Here is a 14,185-nt window from a genome sequence, read left to right on the forward strand (position 1 = left end):
TAACATTTAACTTAATTTCAGTTATTGAAATTGGAATTGAAACTTGTCTTTTAGCCATTATCTACATTTTTTATTTTTCTTTCTATCTGTGAATTTTTTTTTGTAGGATTTAATTTAATTCTTCATGGCCTTGAGACTTAAACAGAAAATAAAAATTTACATGTAAATTCATTGTTATTCTAATGAAATGTGAATTTCTGTAGACTCATTATGATTTTTGTCTGAGTCTTAGTTATCATTCAAGTTTGGAAGTTTCTTGCCAAATGTTTTCCAAGTTAGCACCAAAATAAGTTAGCTTATGAAATGAATCCAAAAATTCCAAAAGTTTTTGAAATAGCTTCCAGTTTTAATCTATAGAAATGATGTAATGTATAAACATTTGGAGATCTTAGATAATGCTAGTTTGTGTGATGTCTAGTAGACAAATGCAAACATTTATTCAACATGAATCTGTTTTACTAGGAGAAATAAAAGTTTAGTGAAGCTAACAATTATTTACATACTCTGCGCATAAAGACTTCAAAATTTATCCTGAGGTTGTGGCTTTATGTAATCCATAGACTACTTTTTCAACTCAATGATTTTTTATACTTGAACAAACATCATCTTCACAGTCAATTTACCCTCTTTTATACCCCTCCTTCTGTAGCCACTTCTGTTACTGTCTTCAGTAAGTCATCTTTACAAGGTAAGACGTATGAATCAGTAGAAACAAATTATAACATGAAATTGGATATATTGAAAATAAACTTCTAATTTTTCCTTTTCTTAACATCACTAACGTGTTTATTCTTTAAGAGATTTTAATCTAGAAAATATTTATTTCCTTAAAAATATAGTTTCCTTCCTTTTGATTTCCAAAGTTAATTATAATAATTTCATTTCAACAAATGTTTAAAAATTATATTATTCTAACAGTGTGGGAAAACATAGTTTTTACTCATATAAGGAAAAATTATTTTGCTAGGATTTTTATTTGGTACAAATGATAATAGTTTGATAGTACCAAGGAAGCATCTCAGACTATTCACTGAACGGTAATTCAGAATAATAGGGTATTATATTCATCATATAAAATTTTGCAGTCATTGTTTGTGAACATTTTGTAATAATGTGGAAAATACTTATGTTGAAATTAGCTTTATAGCATATAAGTGTGTTTGATACAATAGGTGAAAAAATACTTTTATATGAAATTGCTGAAAGGAAATACATTAAAAATTTTAATAGTGGTTATCTTTGGGTGATAGGCTTATGGTAGGTGATTTTTTCACATTTCTTTTCTTTATAATACATAATTATATAATGGGCATGCATTCCTTTCATAGAGAAAAAATGTATTAAAAATTGTCCAATAATAAATTGTAGAAGTCTTTATTCACCCATTAAGAAAAAGTCCCAAATAATTGATTACCCTGATAATTACCATCCTACTAAAAAACAAACCTTAACAAACTGCATATATTACTTGTTACTGAAATCTCATCTACTTCTATAATAATAATAAAGAGATTAGAAATAGTGGTCTCTGTGGTTCTTTCTCATACGAGCAACAGCATTTTGTTACTTGTACTTGACTTTTCCTCCTAATTTTGCCACTTTCTGTCTACATCATCCTAAGCAAATTCCATAAACTTTCTGGACTCATTCTGAGGGTGTCGGATGCATTGATTTCTAATAGCCCTTCCAGTAATGGAAAGATGTGGTTTATTCAGAATATTAAATGTTGTGAACAAACCTTAAGGGATTGAAATAGTAAAATTAAGAAAGCTTTACAGTATCAGAATCCACAAGGTTGATCCAAATGCTGTCAATGCCCTCGCCTTCTTATTTTTTCTGATATTATTTGAAAACTTAAAACTTTTCATGCAGTTATTTTAGCCTGCCTTCTAGAAACAAGAAACTACAGTATTTGAGTTGCTTTTCTAAATAAGTGCAAACCTTCGCTTGTCTTAGTGTTTAACCTGACTTGCTGTGATCCCTGATATAGAGCTTTAAATGAAGACTTAAGGGCTTACTCGTGTGCCAGATGACCATGTACCTGGAAATTTCTTCACCAAAAATGACAGTATGGGCCAGGCAAGGTGTCTCATGCCTGTCATTCCAACACTTTGGGAGGCAAAGGTGGGAAGATTGCTTGAGCCTAGGAATTTAAGACCAGCCTGTGCAACATGGCAAAACCCCATCTCTACAAAAAGTACAAAAATTAGCCAGGTGTGTTGGCACATGCTTGTAGTCCCAGCTACTAAGGAGGCTGAGGTAGGAGGATCACCTAAGTCCAGGGAGGTCAGGGCTGTGGTGAGCCATGATCTTGCCAACGCACTCCAGTCTGGGTGACAGAGTAAGACCCTGTCTCAAAAAAAAAAAAAAAACCACATAAAATATTCTGGTTATACTTATTGTATTTGCACAACCATATGAATTTTTCATCTACTGTTTTGACTAAATTTAATTGTGTATCCGTATGTGATAAGTGGTGTATTCCATCTTAAAATGAAATAATGGCAAATCTAAAAATAATTATAAATATAAATCTTTAAATGGATACCAACTACTATGGTAGTGCCTGTTTGTCTTTGTGCAAGTTATTAAAATCCTCTGTTCACTTATAGTTCCTGAGAGTGTAATGGAGTAATACCACTGCTTTCATTTTTTTATATCCTGCAGGGTAAATGTTAGTATGTTCCAATAAGGAAAAGGGCTCAGAGTGATAACTTTTGATACCTCCCTCACGAGGTCATTCTAAGAAATATATTAGGCATGCAAAAACCTTTTACCCTAAAATGCTATCCGCGTGTTCATTATTATTAGTTGCTAGCATTGTCAAACTCATTGTGCAGAATGTATGCCGCTTATTTAATATTTTAATCATCAGATTTAAAAATTTTAGTTTGTAAAATAGTTTTCCTTTAATATGTTATTGAGGAATTTCGCATTACTATATTTATTTGGTGTTAACTAGCTTTGCTTTCCTGAAGTAGCTCGTATTTTGCCTTAATTTATTTTGGTTTTTTAGACATGTATTTTAAATAAAAGCATTTGAGACTACATATTTATCTCTTAGTTTTTCTTTAGTTATGTCTCATAAATTTTAATATGCAATATTTTATTTCAAATGTTATTGAAATTATATTGTGATTTACCATAGAATCCATATGTTGCTTAGTAGAAGAAATATTTTTTGAATTTTACAGATCACCACTCATTGTTTTTCCAGGTTTTTAGAAAAATTTGCTACTCATTTATCAAAGAAACCAGGTCATTTGTTTCATAGCTTCCCGTATTCAGATTTGTACTGATTGCTTCCCTTGGTGTCACTTAATGTTTAATTTATTGTAAATGTCATTGTATTTTATTTCAGTGTAAATTTCCCCTCTATTTCCTATGAATTGATGGTTAAATCTAGAGGCTTGATCAGATTTTGGTGAGAGATGTTTTGGCAAGAATACATCACAAATGTTACTGTGTACTTCCATTAGCAAACGTAACAAGTTATTTTTTCTGATGTTAGCCTTCAGTGATCTTTGTCTGCATCTTAATTAAGAGTTGAAAAATGGTGAAAGTCTATTGCAAACAATATACACCTCCTAACGTCAGCGATTTGACTGCTATCTAGATCTAATTCAATCAGAAAAAGGTAGAATAGGCCAGGCACGGTGTTTCACGGCTGTAATCCCAACACTTTGGGAGTCTGAGTTGGGTGGATCACCTGAGACCAGGAGTTTGGTCAACCTGGTGAAACTCCATCTCTACTGAAAATAAAAAAAATTAGCCAAGCTAGGTGGCATGCACCTGTAGTCTCAGCTACTTGGGAGGCTGAGGCAGGAGAATCACTCAAACCCAGAAGGCAGAGGTTGCAATGAGCCAGATTTCACCACTGCACTCCAGCCTGGGTGACAGTGAGACTCAAAAAAAGACTCCGTCTCGAAAAAGAAAGATAAAATAAAAGTTTGATTATTTCCTTTCATCAGCGTTTAAAATAATGGACTGGTTCTCTATCATAACACAGAGGTGAACAAATAGGCTTATGTTGTTTTTTTGTTTTTGAGACAGAGTCTCACTCTGTGGCCAGGCTGGAGTGCAGTGGCATGATCTTGTCTCACTGAAACCTCTGCCACCAGGTTCAAGCGATTCACCTGCCTCAGCCACCCAAGTAGCTGGGACTACAGGCTCATGCCACCATGCCCAGCTAATTTTTTTGTATTTTAGTAGAGATGGGGTTTCACCATGTTGGCCAGGATGGTCTCAATCTCCTGATCTCATGATCCGCCCGCCTCAGCCTCTTAAGGTGCTGGGATTACAGGTGTGAGCCACCGTGCCCGGCCCTTATTTGTTTATTTTTGAGACAGAGTCTCGCTGTGTTACCAGGCTGGAGTGTGGTGGTGTCATTTTGGCTCACTGCAGCCTCTGCCTTCCAGGTTCCAGCAATCTTCCTGCCTCAGCCTCCTGTGTAGCTGGGACTACAGGTGCCTGCCACCACTTGGCTAATTTTTTTTATTTTTAGTAGAGACGGGGTTTCACCATGTTGGCCAGGATGGTCTCCATCTCCTGACCTCCTGATCCACCCGCCTCAGCCTCCCAAAGTGCTGGGATTACAGGTGTGAGCCCCCAGAACCGGCCATTTTTTTAAAGGATCATTATGAATATATGAAATTAAACACATGTGACATGTTTCAGTTTATTGAGTTACTTTTATGGCATCCAATTTATCCTTATTTTTACCAGTAGAAACCATCTCAGGTTGGTTCTTGAGTCCTTTTAACACAACCTGGTAGACTTTGATAGTATTCTTTCTACTATGGCTAGATGTTCCAAGCTTATATTGTACATTTCTTGATACCAACAGATAATCAACCGTTCTCAAGTAATCATGGTTTCGTTTAATGGGAAATGGAAATTAGAGCCAATTTGGACCAGGGGGGCTCAGCACTAATTGGCTGCATCATTGCTTGTAGGCCCTTCAGTTGACATTAGGAGATGCTTTTTGGAAAATTTTATATAAATATTATGTATACAACCTTGAGGTTTGACATTTGCCATTCTAACTAAAATTCCACTACCTAATTTTCAGCACTGTTAACATTTGGGACAAGATAATTCTGTCATTGGGGACTGTCTTTTGCAATGTATTATGTTTGGAATCCTCCCTGGCCTCTACCCAGTAAATGCCGGCAGCACAGTCTCCTAACCCTGTTGTCAATGGTGGCAGCCAAAATAGTCCCCAGACTTGGTCAGATGTCCCCTGGGGGGCAAAATTGGCCCCAGTTGAGACCCACCCTATTGAATAACTTTTATGAAACATTTAACAAAGTACTGAGCAATTATAATGACTCACATTTGTAGAATAAAATATTTCAGAGTAGTTTAGCTGTAAGACAAAAATATAATCAAAATAAAGGAACAAACTGTGTGGTAGAATTTCATATCTTGTTTAATTTGAAGTGTCGTTTCTATTTTACTTCTGCTTCTGAAATGTTGTATAGAACACAGACTCTGAGTCAAAAAAATCAAGTTTGTGTCGTAGCTCTGTCATTTCCTGAGTGTTGGCCTTGATTATTTATCTTAGTTTTTTAAGCTTCAGTTTCCTCTGCTGTGAAATAGGAACAATATTTGCTTATCGCTTTGAGAATTTAATAAAATTTAGGGTGCTTAGCAGAGTGCCTTGTTTGTAGACTATAATTGATAGCTTTTAGTATTAAGTACGTTTGCAAAGAGGAAGTAAGAGAATAATCTTGGATGTGAACAGTCAATCTCAGGTACAAAAGTAAGATGCGTTTCTTCTGTTTTAGAGTCCTGCCAAACATCACAAAACGTAGACATTATGAAGGAGAAAGAAAATAAAGGGTTTTTCAGTTTTTTTCAACGCAGTAAGAAAAAGCGGGACCAAGTAAGTATTGTCTTATATTGCATTTTGTAAGAGTCTTCAAATATTTTTAATGACTAGTGCTTTTTACCAATATCTTGAAATTACTAGATTTTGGCTTTATCATTCTTTACTAGACTGCAAGTGCACCTGCAACCCCTCTAGTAAACAAGCACCGCCCAACTTTTACAAGGTCCAATACCATTTCCAAACCATATATTTCCAACACCCTGCCGTCGGATGCACCCAAGAAGAGGCGGGCTCCATTGCCCCCAATGCCAGCATCTCAGAGTGTCCCCCAGGACCTTGCACACATCCAGGAGAGGCCTGCTTCTTGCATAGTGAAATCCATGAGCGTTGATGAGACAGATAAGGTGCGTAGTTTTATTTTCTATTTTGTTTTTTTAGGTTGAGGCAGGGTACCATTTATTTTCCTCTTATCTAACTTACCTTTTCTTGGTAGACTAATAAGAAGTAGTCCTCTAACAGTTGGTAATTAGTAACAGTTACTAATATGTAATAAGACGAACAGTTCATACTAAGATTGGTACTAGGAATAGATCCTCTATATACATACAGGTCTGTGATGCAGTAAAGAGTAAATGTTAGTTTTAAGTAACTTTCATATTCAAGCAAAAATATATATATATATCCAGAAACCTAAAGTCTTGGTTTACTAATGCCAAACTAAGGGCTCTTGCTTAATGCATATAATAGAAATGAAAATACAGTCTTTATGTTTGAATAATTCTTTTTTTAAACAGTAACACACTGAGTTGTGTTCATGAATTTCTAACCACACGTATCTTCTTGACCTGACTGAGATTCTCCAGGGAATATCCTGGTATCTACCTGGTATGTAGTTACTCCATAGTGAAAAAAAGAAAATGAGCCTTTTTATATAGAATATATCACAGTTACCTTTATGTACCCTTATCTTCAAAGCACTTTTCTAGGTGTACCTTTTTCAAAAGTTTCTTATTATTATTCACCTTTAGTCTCAAATTTTCCCTGCGTGTGCCATTTTTTGGAGATCCATTGCAAAACTACTTTTCATGGCTAAACAATCCACAAATTCCTTGCTTAATTCATATAAAAAATAAATGGATTTTTAGGTATATAATTGAAGATGAGACTGTATATATTGTTGCTGGTAATCAGACGGAATGATTTAAGTAACTTTGAGAGCAGATTATTGAGACACTGAGTAGTTTTCTTGTATCTAATTGAAATATTTTTTTTCTCCTTTGGGAGCTTAGTAAATGCAATGCTAACATAAATTTACTCTTCCCAAGCACCTGATACACATTTCTGTGCTTCCTTGACTTAAAAAATATTACCCATAGTTTCTAAATGTAGTTTATAGACTATCTTACATGCAACTCAAAGAGATATAAATGAAGTTTTAAAATGCTTATCCTCAGTACTTGGAAAATGATCTATTAAGTTTCTTATTTCTATTAAGACTTTCTTGTCTAATTTAATATTTGTGGTATAAAATCTCATAAATCAGGAGGATAATGTTTTTTTCAAATGATAGAATCGTATACTGACAAAGTTTTGCAGGTTAACTGCTTGAGAGTTGGGTGAACCCTCACAGAAGAGATGGTTCTTGAGTTCACTCTTAAAATATGTGTGGGAGTGCATTAGTCAGGCAAAGGAAACCTGTTCAGAGATGCAGGAATGTGAAGACTATGCATGCCTGGGCATGAGCAAGAAATAAAGATTGAAATTAAGCAGGTAAGCAGGGGTCAAGTCAGGGTCCCAGAGACTCTATTTTGTGCTTGTAATCCTTTTAAATTTCTTCACAATAAAAAGTAGCATTTTTAGAGTTGTTGTATAATTACCATAAACTATGTCATATAAAGTATAAATTATCATACCTTTGAGTAGCCACCTGTCTTTTTACATATATTAATATACTTGAGCCCATGCTCAAAATCTTTATTCCAGCCGTCCTCATCCAATCTATTTCAGTCAACTTTCTTTGTACTTGGCTCCCCAAGAGGTCTATGTTGTCTTTCTAATAGTCTGTTTCTTAAAATTCTGGGCTGTGCTACCAGTGACCTCACTGAAAGCTATTTCTTTTGATTCTTTCCCTCTGCTCTGTGACCAGTTGCTGCCCCTGTGTTAAGTAATCTTTTTTTTTTTTCAGTATGTTGCCTTTGGCAAAGTACACATCTTTATATAATTTTCTAATTATTTTTTCTTTTGATCTGGACATCTGGGTAGTTCTTTGATGTATTGTTCGGGAGGACCCAGAATTATTTATTTTTCCCTAGAGAAGCTGAAGAACCATTTTTTATTTATTCATTACAAAAATTCTTAGTGATTAAGCTGTAGTACACACACAAATTCATACCTTCTTAGGCATCTCTGCAACTAACTTCTTGATATATTTGATGTGATTAATTACCCCCTTGGTCTTGATTTTTCTTTCTCTTCCTTGGTCTTGAGCCATTTTCTAATTTTATTTTTTCTTGTCACTATTTCTTATATGTATTTTCTAAATTTGGAGGTGGTAAATCCATGGTCTTGGTCTATATTTACTACACTCTTTCAGAGAAGGCATCTCTTTTTTTTGAGTTTGTGGGCTAATGGTTCTCAACTATAGTGGTTTGAATAGTGTTCCTTGCAAAAGGTATGTCTGAGATCCAACCCCTTCAAAACCTGTGATTGTGACCTTATTTAGAAATAGATTTTTTGCAGATGTACTCAAGGATCTCTAGATTATGTATAGGATAGAATCTGTAGATTATGTATAGGATAGGATCTATAGATCCGTGACTTTAGTACAAATCCTTGGATTTTAGCAGGCCCAAATCCAGTGACTGATATCCTTATAAGAAGAAAAGACACATAGGCAGAGAGACACAGAGGAAAAGCTCATGTGAAGACAGAGACAGAAATTGGCATTATGCTGCCATAGCCAAAGATTACCAGGAGTCACTAGAGCCTGGAAGAGGCAAGGGAGGGTTCTCCCTAATGCCTTCAGAGGGAGCAGGACTCTGCTAACACCTTGATTTCAGATTTCTGGGCTTCAGAACTGTGGAAGAATACATTTGTGTTGTTTTTAGCTACCCAGTCACAGTCATTTGCTAGGGCAGCCCTAGGAAACTATACATTAACTTCGTAATTCCAATGTCGATATTCTTCCAGTTGCAGTTTGAATTCACAGTTGCTATTGACTCATCACTACCTGGAAGACATATTTAAAACCAAAATCATTGTTTTTCTACCAGACTGAAAAGCTCAAGATCATCTTTGATTTTTTTTTTTTTTTCCTTTTACATCTAATTAGAGACCAATCCTTCATTCAGTCTCCCTTCATGATGTCTTTTATTCTCTCTGCTGATGTCTTTGATAAAGAAATCCAGGGCAGAGTATAAAGAGAAAACCAGTACTTAACATGTCTTTGAAATACTCAATGTGGTTGCCACATTTGTATTTCTTAATTATTACTTTTCAGTTCAGAAACATTGCATAGCTTGCTGTCATTTTTCTGGGCATTCAAGATCCTCTACAGAATGATCGCAGTTTTGCTTTTAAACTTTTTAATTCCTCATCATTTATAGGATAGGATAGGATACTCTCTCTAACCAGAAGATCTGACTTATTGTTGCTGATGCAAAATCCTTCGTTCTGTCTTTTCAGAATGGAATGGCTCCATTTCCATGTTCTTCATTTCTACTTACCCATCCAAAGGATGTCTGTTCTTTTACCAGATTCATCGAGAGTTTTCTAAAGATTCCAGCATAGAAAAATCTTTGCTGTCTCTGAATTTGCCTCTCTTGTCCCCTTTCATTTTTTCTTAATTTGTATATGTATAAGTAGTATATGTTATATAATTCTAAAGATAAAAAGAGGAATAGGATAAAAATTCTCTTCCTCTGACCCCAACCAAGTTCTGCTGCCCAGAGGCAACCACTATTAACAGTTTCTTGTGTATCTTTCCAGAGATGATGTATGCATATTTAAACCAATATTCATGCTAAATATTATTTTTTTCCTCAGGTGGCCATATGCTGCATGCATGTTACACTTTACTTTTTGGCACTGAATTATTTATTCTGAATATTCTTAGAAGTTCATAAAGGGCTTCCCCTTTTTCAAGGATCGCATAATACTACGTTGATAGGTATAACATGATTTACTTACCTCCTCCTCTAAAGATAAACATTAGGGTTGTATTATGGCATAAAACTTGTAGCATTCTTAAATTTTACCTTTTTCTTTTCCCCACCCCGAGGGCAGGAATTGTGTTCTCCAGCAAAATTCTGTAACATGGTAGATGTTCAAGAGAATTGATAAGTGAACATTAATCATGCTTTCATAGCCAGGTACAGTATATACAATGAGAATGTGTCACACTTAGATCATAAACTTTTAGTATGTCATATATCTGGTGAATTTTCAGAAGTACTTGGATAATGTAAAGATTGCTTACATTTAGTTTTATGGTAATCGGACCATGTAATTCTTAGCAGTATTTTTCTTAAGTTTTTATAGAAAAGCCAGAATTTAGATAAGGTTATATTGAAAACTTGAGGTCCAACTAAACTATACTGTACATGGCATAATGCATATAAATATAATTGATCCTTTAATTAAAATTATTTATAGGCCAGGCATGGTGGCTCATGCCTGTAACCCCAGCACTTTGGGAAGCCGAGGTAGGAGGATCACTTAAAAGCCAGGAGTTCAAGACCAGCCTGGGCAACAAAGTAAGACCCTTATCTCTAAAAAAAAAATAATAAAATAAAATAAATCAGCTAGGCATGGTGGTGTGTGCCTGTCGTCCCAGCTACTCAGGAGGCTGAGGGGGGAGGATCACTTGAGCTCAGGAATTCAAAGCTTCACTGAGCTCTGATCTTACCACTGCACTCCGGTCTGGGTGACAGGGTGAGACCTTGTCTTTAAAAAATAATAATAAATTTAAAAATAGTAAAAACCCAGTTTATATAGCTATGTGCAGATATTCAGGAAATTCAGCAAAACGTATGAATTTATGAGTGACTCATACTTATTTTACTGCTTGCTTGTATTAAATTTAAAATCGAAGATGGGCATTATCACTATAAACATTTTTATCTATTTTAACAATTTAGTTTTGAATTTGAAAATGTAAAATGTCACTATTTTTAGTGATTGAAGGTGATAACGTGTTGAGGACAAGATAACTTGGAAGAAAAATATTTATGACCAAATTGGTTCTAAGTATATGAATTTTAGACGCACTTTCATTTAATTTTTATTGTTCGGGATACAAAATAAACCACAAGGGTGCGCTGTTTGACAGAAGTACAGCATTCTAATTTTTCCATATTTTTTCTCCAAAGCACCTTTTAATAAAGCAGAAAGAAAATATTGGAAATAGTTACGTTAGAAATAGAAACTGCTTATTGATGCGGGTAAATAAAGCTAGAGAGATAAATGTCAGTAACACATGACAAAGGGATTTATAATTAGCAGTTTTATTCATTTTGAGTTTTTATTGCATTTTATTGTTCCTTTAAGAGCCACAGATACTACGTTTGCCTTAGTCAGGGTTTACTAATGTCAGTAAATCTGTAGCTTCGGAAAAATTTTGTCAACCACATTTATTTTATACTTTTTGGCTGTCCATATTTAATAATTTGCCTCATTCTTCTAAGATATTTCTCAATATCAACAAATTAAGGTATTTGGATGGTGATATTTTGGAGCTTATATTGAAAATATTCACATAAAAGGGTGTCGATTTGCTGAGCTAATTTTGACAAACTGTGAAGTTTCCAAAGACTATTCAGAGTTAGAGATAGCAAAGATCCACTTAGCAAATTATTTAACCCAACCTTTTAGAATATTTCTGCATCTAAAATTATTTTTTCTATGTAAAGAATAAATTTTGAAGAACACATATTTTACTGTCATTGCTGCAGTATCCTTTCATATCCCTAAATTTCTCTGTACCCTCTTTCGCCTGATTTCAAGCCTCATGTCATTTTTTCCTATGAAGGTGAATATATCATCTTCTATGAAAATACTCATTTGAAAAGAAAACTTTCCCATTAGAAATTTTCTGAGGCAGTATTTCTTGGTAGTTTTTGAGCATTTTTAAAATATGATTTTGCCTAATGTTTTGAAATGCCGTTTGTGCAACAAGACATATAATAGCTCATACTTTATTTACATGAACCATATAACATATTTTCTTATATAAAATGTACATAGTTATTTACAATAAGATTGTCATTTGTGAAATGGGAAGTCAGAAATTCTATTACATTGACTTACATTGCAAGTGACTTAGAATTCTGGGATAAATCTAAGTTCAGAAATCTAGTTTCTGCATCGTATCTGCTGACCAAGAATTTATGAAGAGCCCATTTAATAAAATCAATGACCAAAGGATGTTCTGTTCTTATTGACAAATTAGCCTCATCAGCTGATTTTACATTTGAATAACTGGCAGAAGAGGTGGAAAAAAGTATTGGATAGTCTTGACCTGTACGTAGAATTCACAGAACCTTTTGTAGAATTGTTCATTCGGCACATTTGGTGGGACTGCCGCTTGTGATTATGAATATACAACAGCAATCAATTTTTTCCTCTGGCTATGAGCATGACACATCTTTTTATTTGGGATATTACATTGTGGCTGGAAACATTGTAAAAAATGATCTTTGTTGGGCATTTTATTTTGTCTCACTTTGCATCCTGCTTCAGAAAAACACTCAACTATTGAGAAACGGAAAGTTTTTGCCATCTAGTATTATGCAAGTGAAATTTAATACTTAGAGTGTTAGTTTTAAAATAACTGACTTAATTTTTTAAATGTTTTAAATTGTTCATCTTTTACTCAATTTTGTATTCTAATATATATATGTGTGTATATATATGTGTATATATATACATATATATGTATATATACATAAAATGTGACAACCTGTATAAAATTTTATGTATATAAATAACACATTTTATATACATATATATACACATATAATACATATATATGTGTGTATATATATACACACACATATATATATCATGGTTTATAAGCAGATGAGATGATGTAGGTCATATGCTTATGAAATATACAGGTATATATTCTTATTTTATTATTATACTCTTAATCCTAGTTATTTTACATAGAGTATGTAAGGTTTTACTCTCTGTTGTAATAGAGTATGTATTTGCAATTTTTAAGAAACATACCCCTCTTTAGATTTTACACAGATTGTCACATTTTATTTTCCCCTCCATTTTCCTCTTATATTATATAGAAAGTGGACCACACACATAATTCTACAATTGCCTAGGAACAGTGGTTACCATGGTATTTGCAGTTTGCTGTACAGAATACAGCTGTCTGTACTTCCAAAAATATGATTGGTTTCATTCAGCAGAGAAATGTACCAACACTGTATAATATTTAATCTGCTCCCCATTTTAAGGCTTTCTTAGATATAGTACATACTTTGCCACTGTAGTTTTCATCGGATTTTCAAAGGGTCATAATCATAATAACGAAAGCAGTGCTAAATGCTTACTAATGTGTCAGACAAGGCTCTAAGAACATTACTTATTTAATCCTCGTCACAGCCCTCTGAGCCATTACATTTTAGGTTTCTGCCAGTTTTACCTCTGGCCTAAAAGTAAAGAACTATGAATTATGAGGAATTAATAATTGTTAAACCTTAAAGAAAAAAAATATTATTCAAAGAGCAGTAGGTCATTTGTGGAATTAATATGAATTTCTCTTTCTTATCTATTAGTATATAAAAAGTTGGACCTCTCTGAAATAACATACTGAGTTAATACAATAGCATTGAAAGTAATCAGCGTTAGGAGACATACTTCACCAGTAGGACGTTTACTTAGCCTTTCTACCTCTGTGATGTTTGGGACCTCATGGGGAGACTTGCCTTCCTCTGGTAACTAGCATGTGTTAACAGAGGCCAGGGCAGATAGAAGCAGGCCTCTTTCCTGGAGTGATAAGCTTATGAGGTCACTGGGATAAGTCTGCTTACCCAGCCTTAATTCCCTTTCTGGGTGAACTGAGTTGGCCCTAGTTTGTTTGGTTGACTGCAGCTTCACTCTGGTATAGGTCCGAAACTCAGTTAACTTCTAGATGATTCACATTCTCCTACCCTGTAGTTAAAAACACCTATATCCTCATCACTGTGATCACAGATAATCATGGTTACCACCATTTCCTGTCTTTTAAACTTGATCCTGAGCTCTGCTTTCTCTTTCTTCATCTTTTTTCATCCAAGATGTACCACTGAGCTAGACCCTCAATTTTGGGCTTTTACAAAATGCAATATGCAAAGGATT

The 14,185-nt window shown here is 34.3% G+C and overlaps 1 protein-coding gene across 4 annotated transcripts in view; it reads left to right on the forward strand.

Annotated features, from left to right (window-relative positions):
• Window positions 1-14,185, forward strand: part of COBLL1 (cordon-bleu WH2 repeat protein like 1) — a 91,667-nt gene that overhangs the window by 45,956 nt on the left and 31,526 nt on the right. For 3 of the 4 annotated variants that reach the window (XM_021672511.2, XM_021672515.2, XM_021672513.2), the window contains 3 exons: window positions 650-688; window positions 5,790-5,887; window positions 6,001-6,237. In XM_021672511.2, coding sequence (XP_021528186.2) covers window positions 650-688; window positions 5,790-5,887; window positions 6,001-6,237 — 374 coding nt within the window. The remainder of the gene's footprint in view (window positions 1-649; window positions 689-5,789; window positions 5,888-6,000; window positions 6,238-14,185) is intronic. The other variant, XM_021672514.2, reaches the window with a different exon arrangement.

This window comes from Aotus nancymaae, unplaced genomic scaffold, assembly GCF_030222135.1.
Source record: "Aotus nancymaae isolate 86718 unplaced genomic scaffold, 86718_ANA_hifiasm-v0.15.2.pri h1tg000029l, whole genome shotgun sequence".
Classification (NCBI taxonomy): Eukaryota; Metazoa; Chordata; class Mammalia; order Primates; family Aotidae; genus Aotus; species Aotus nancymaae.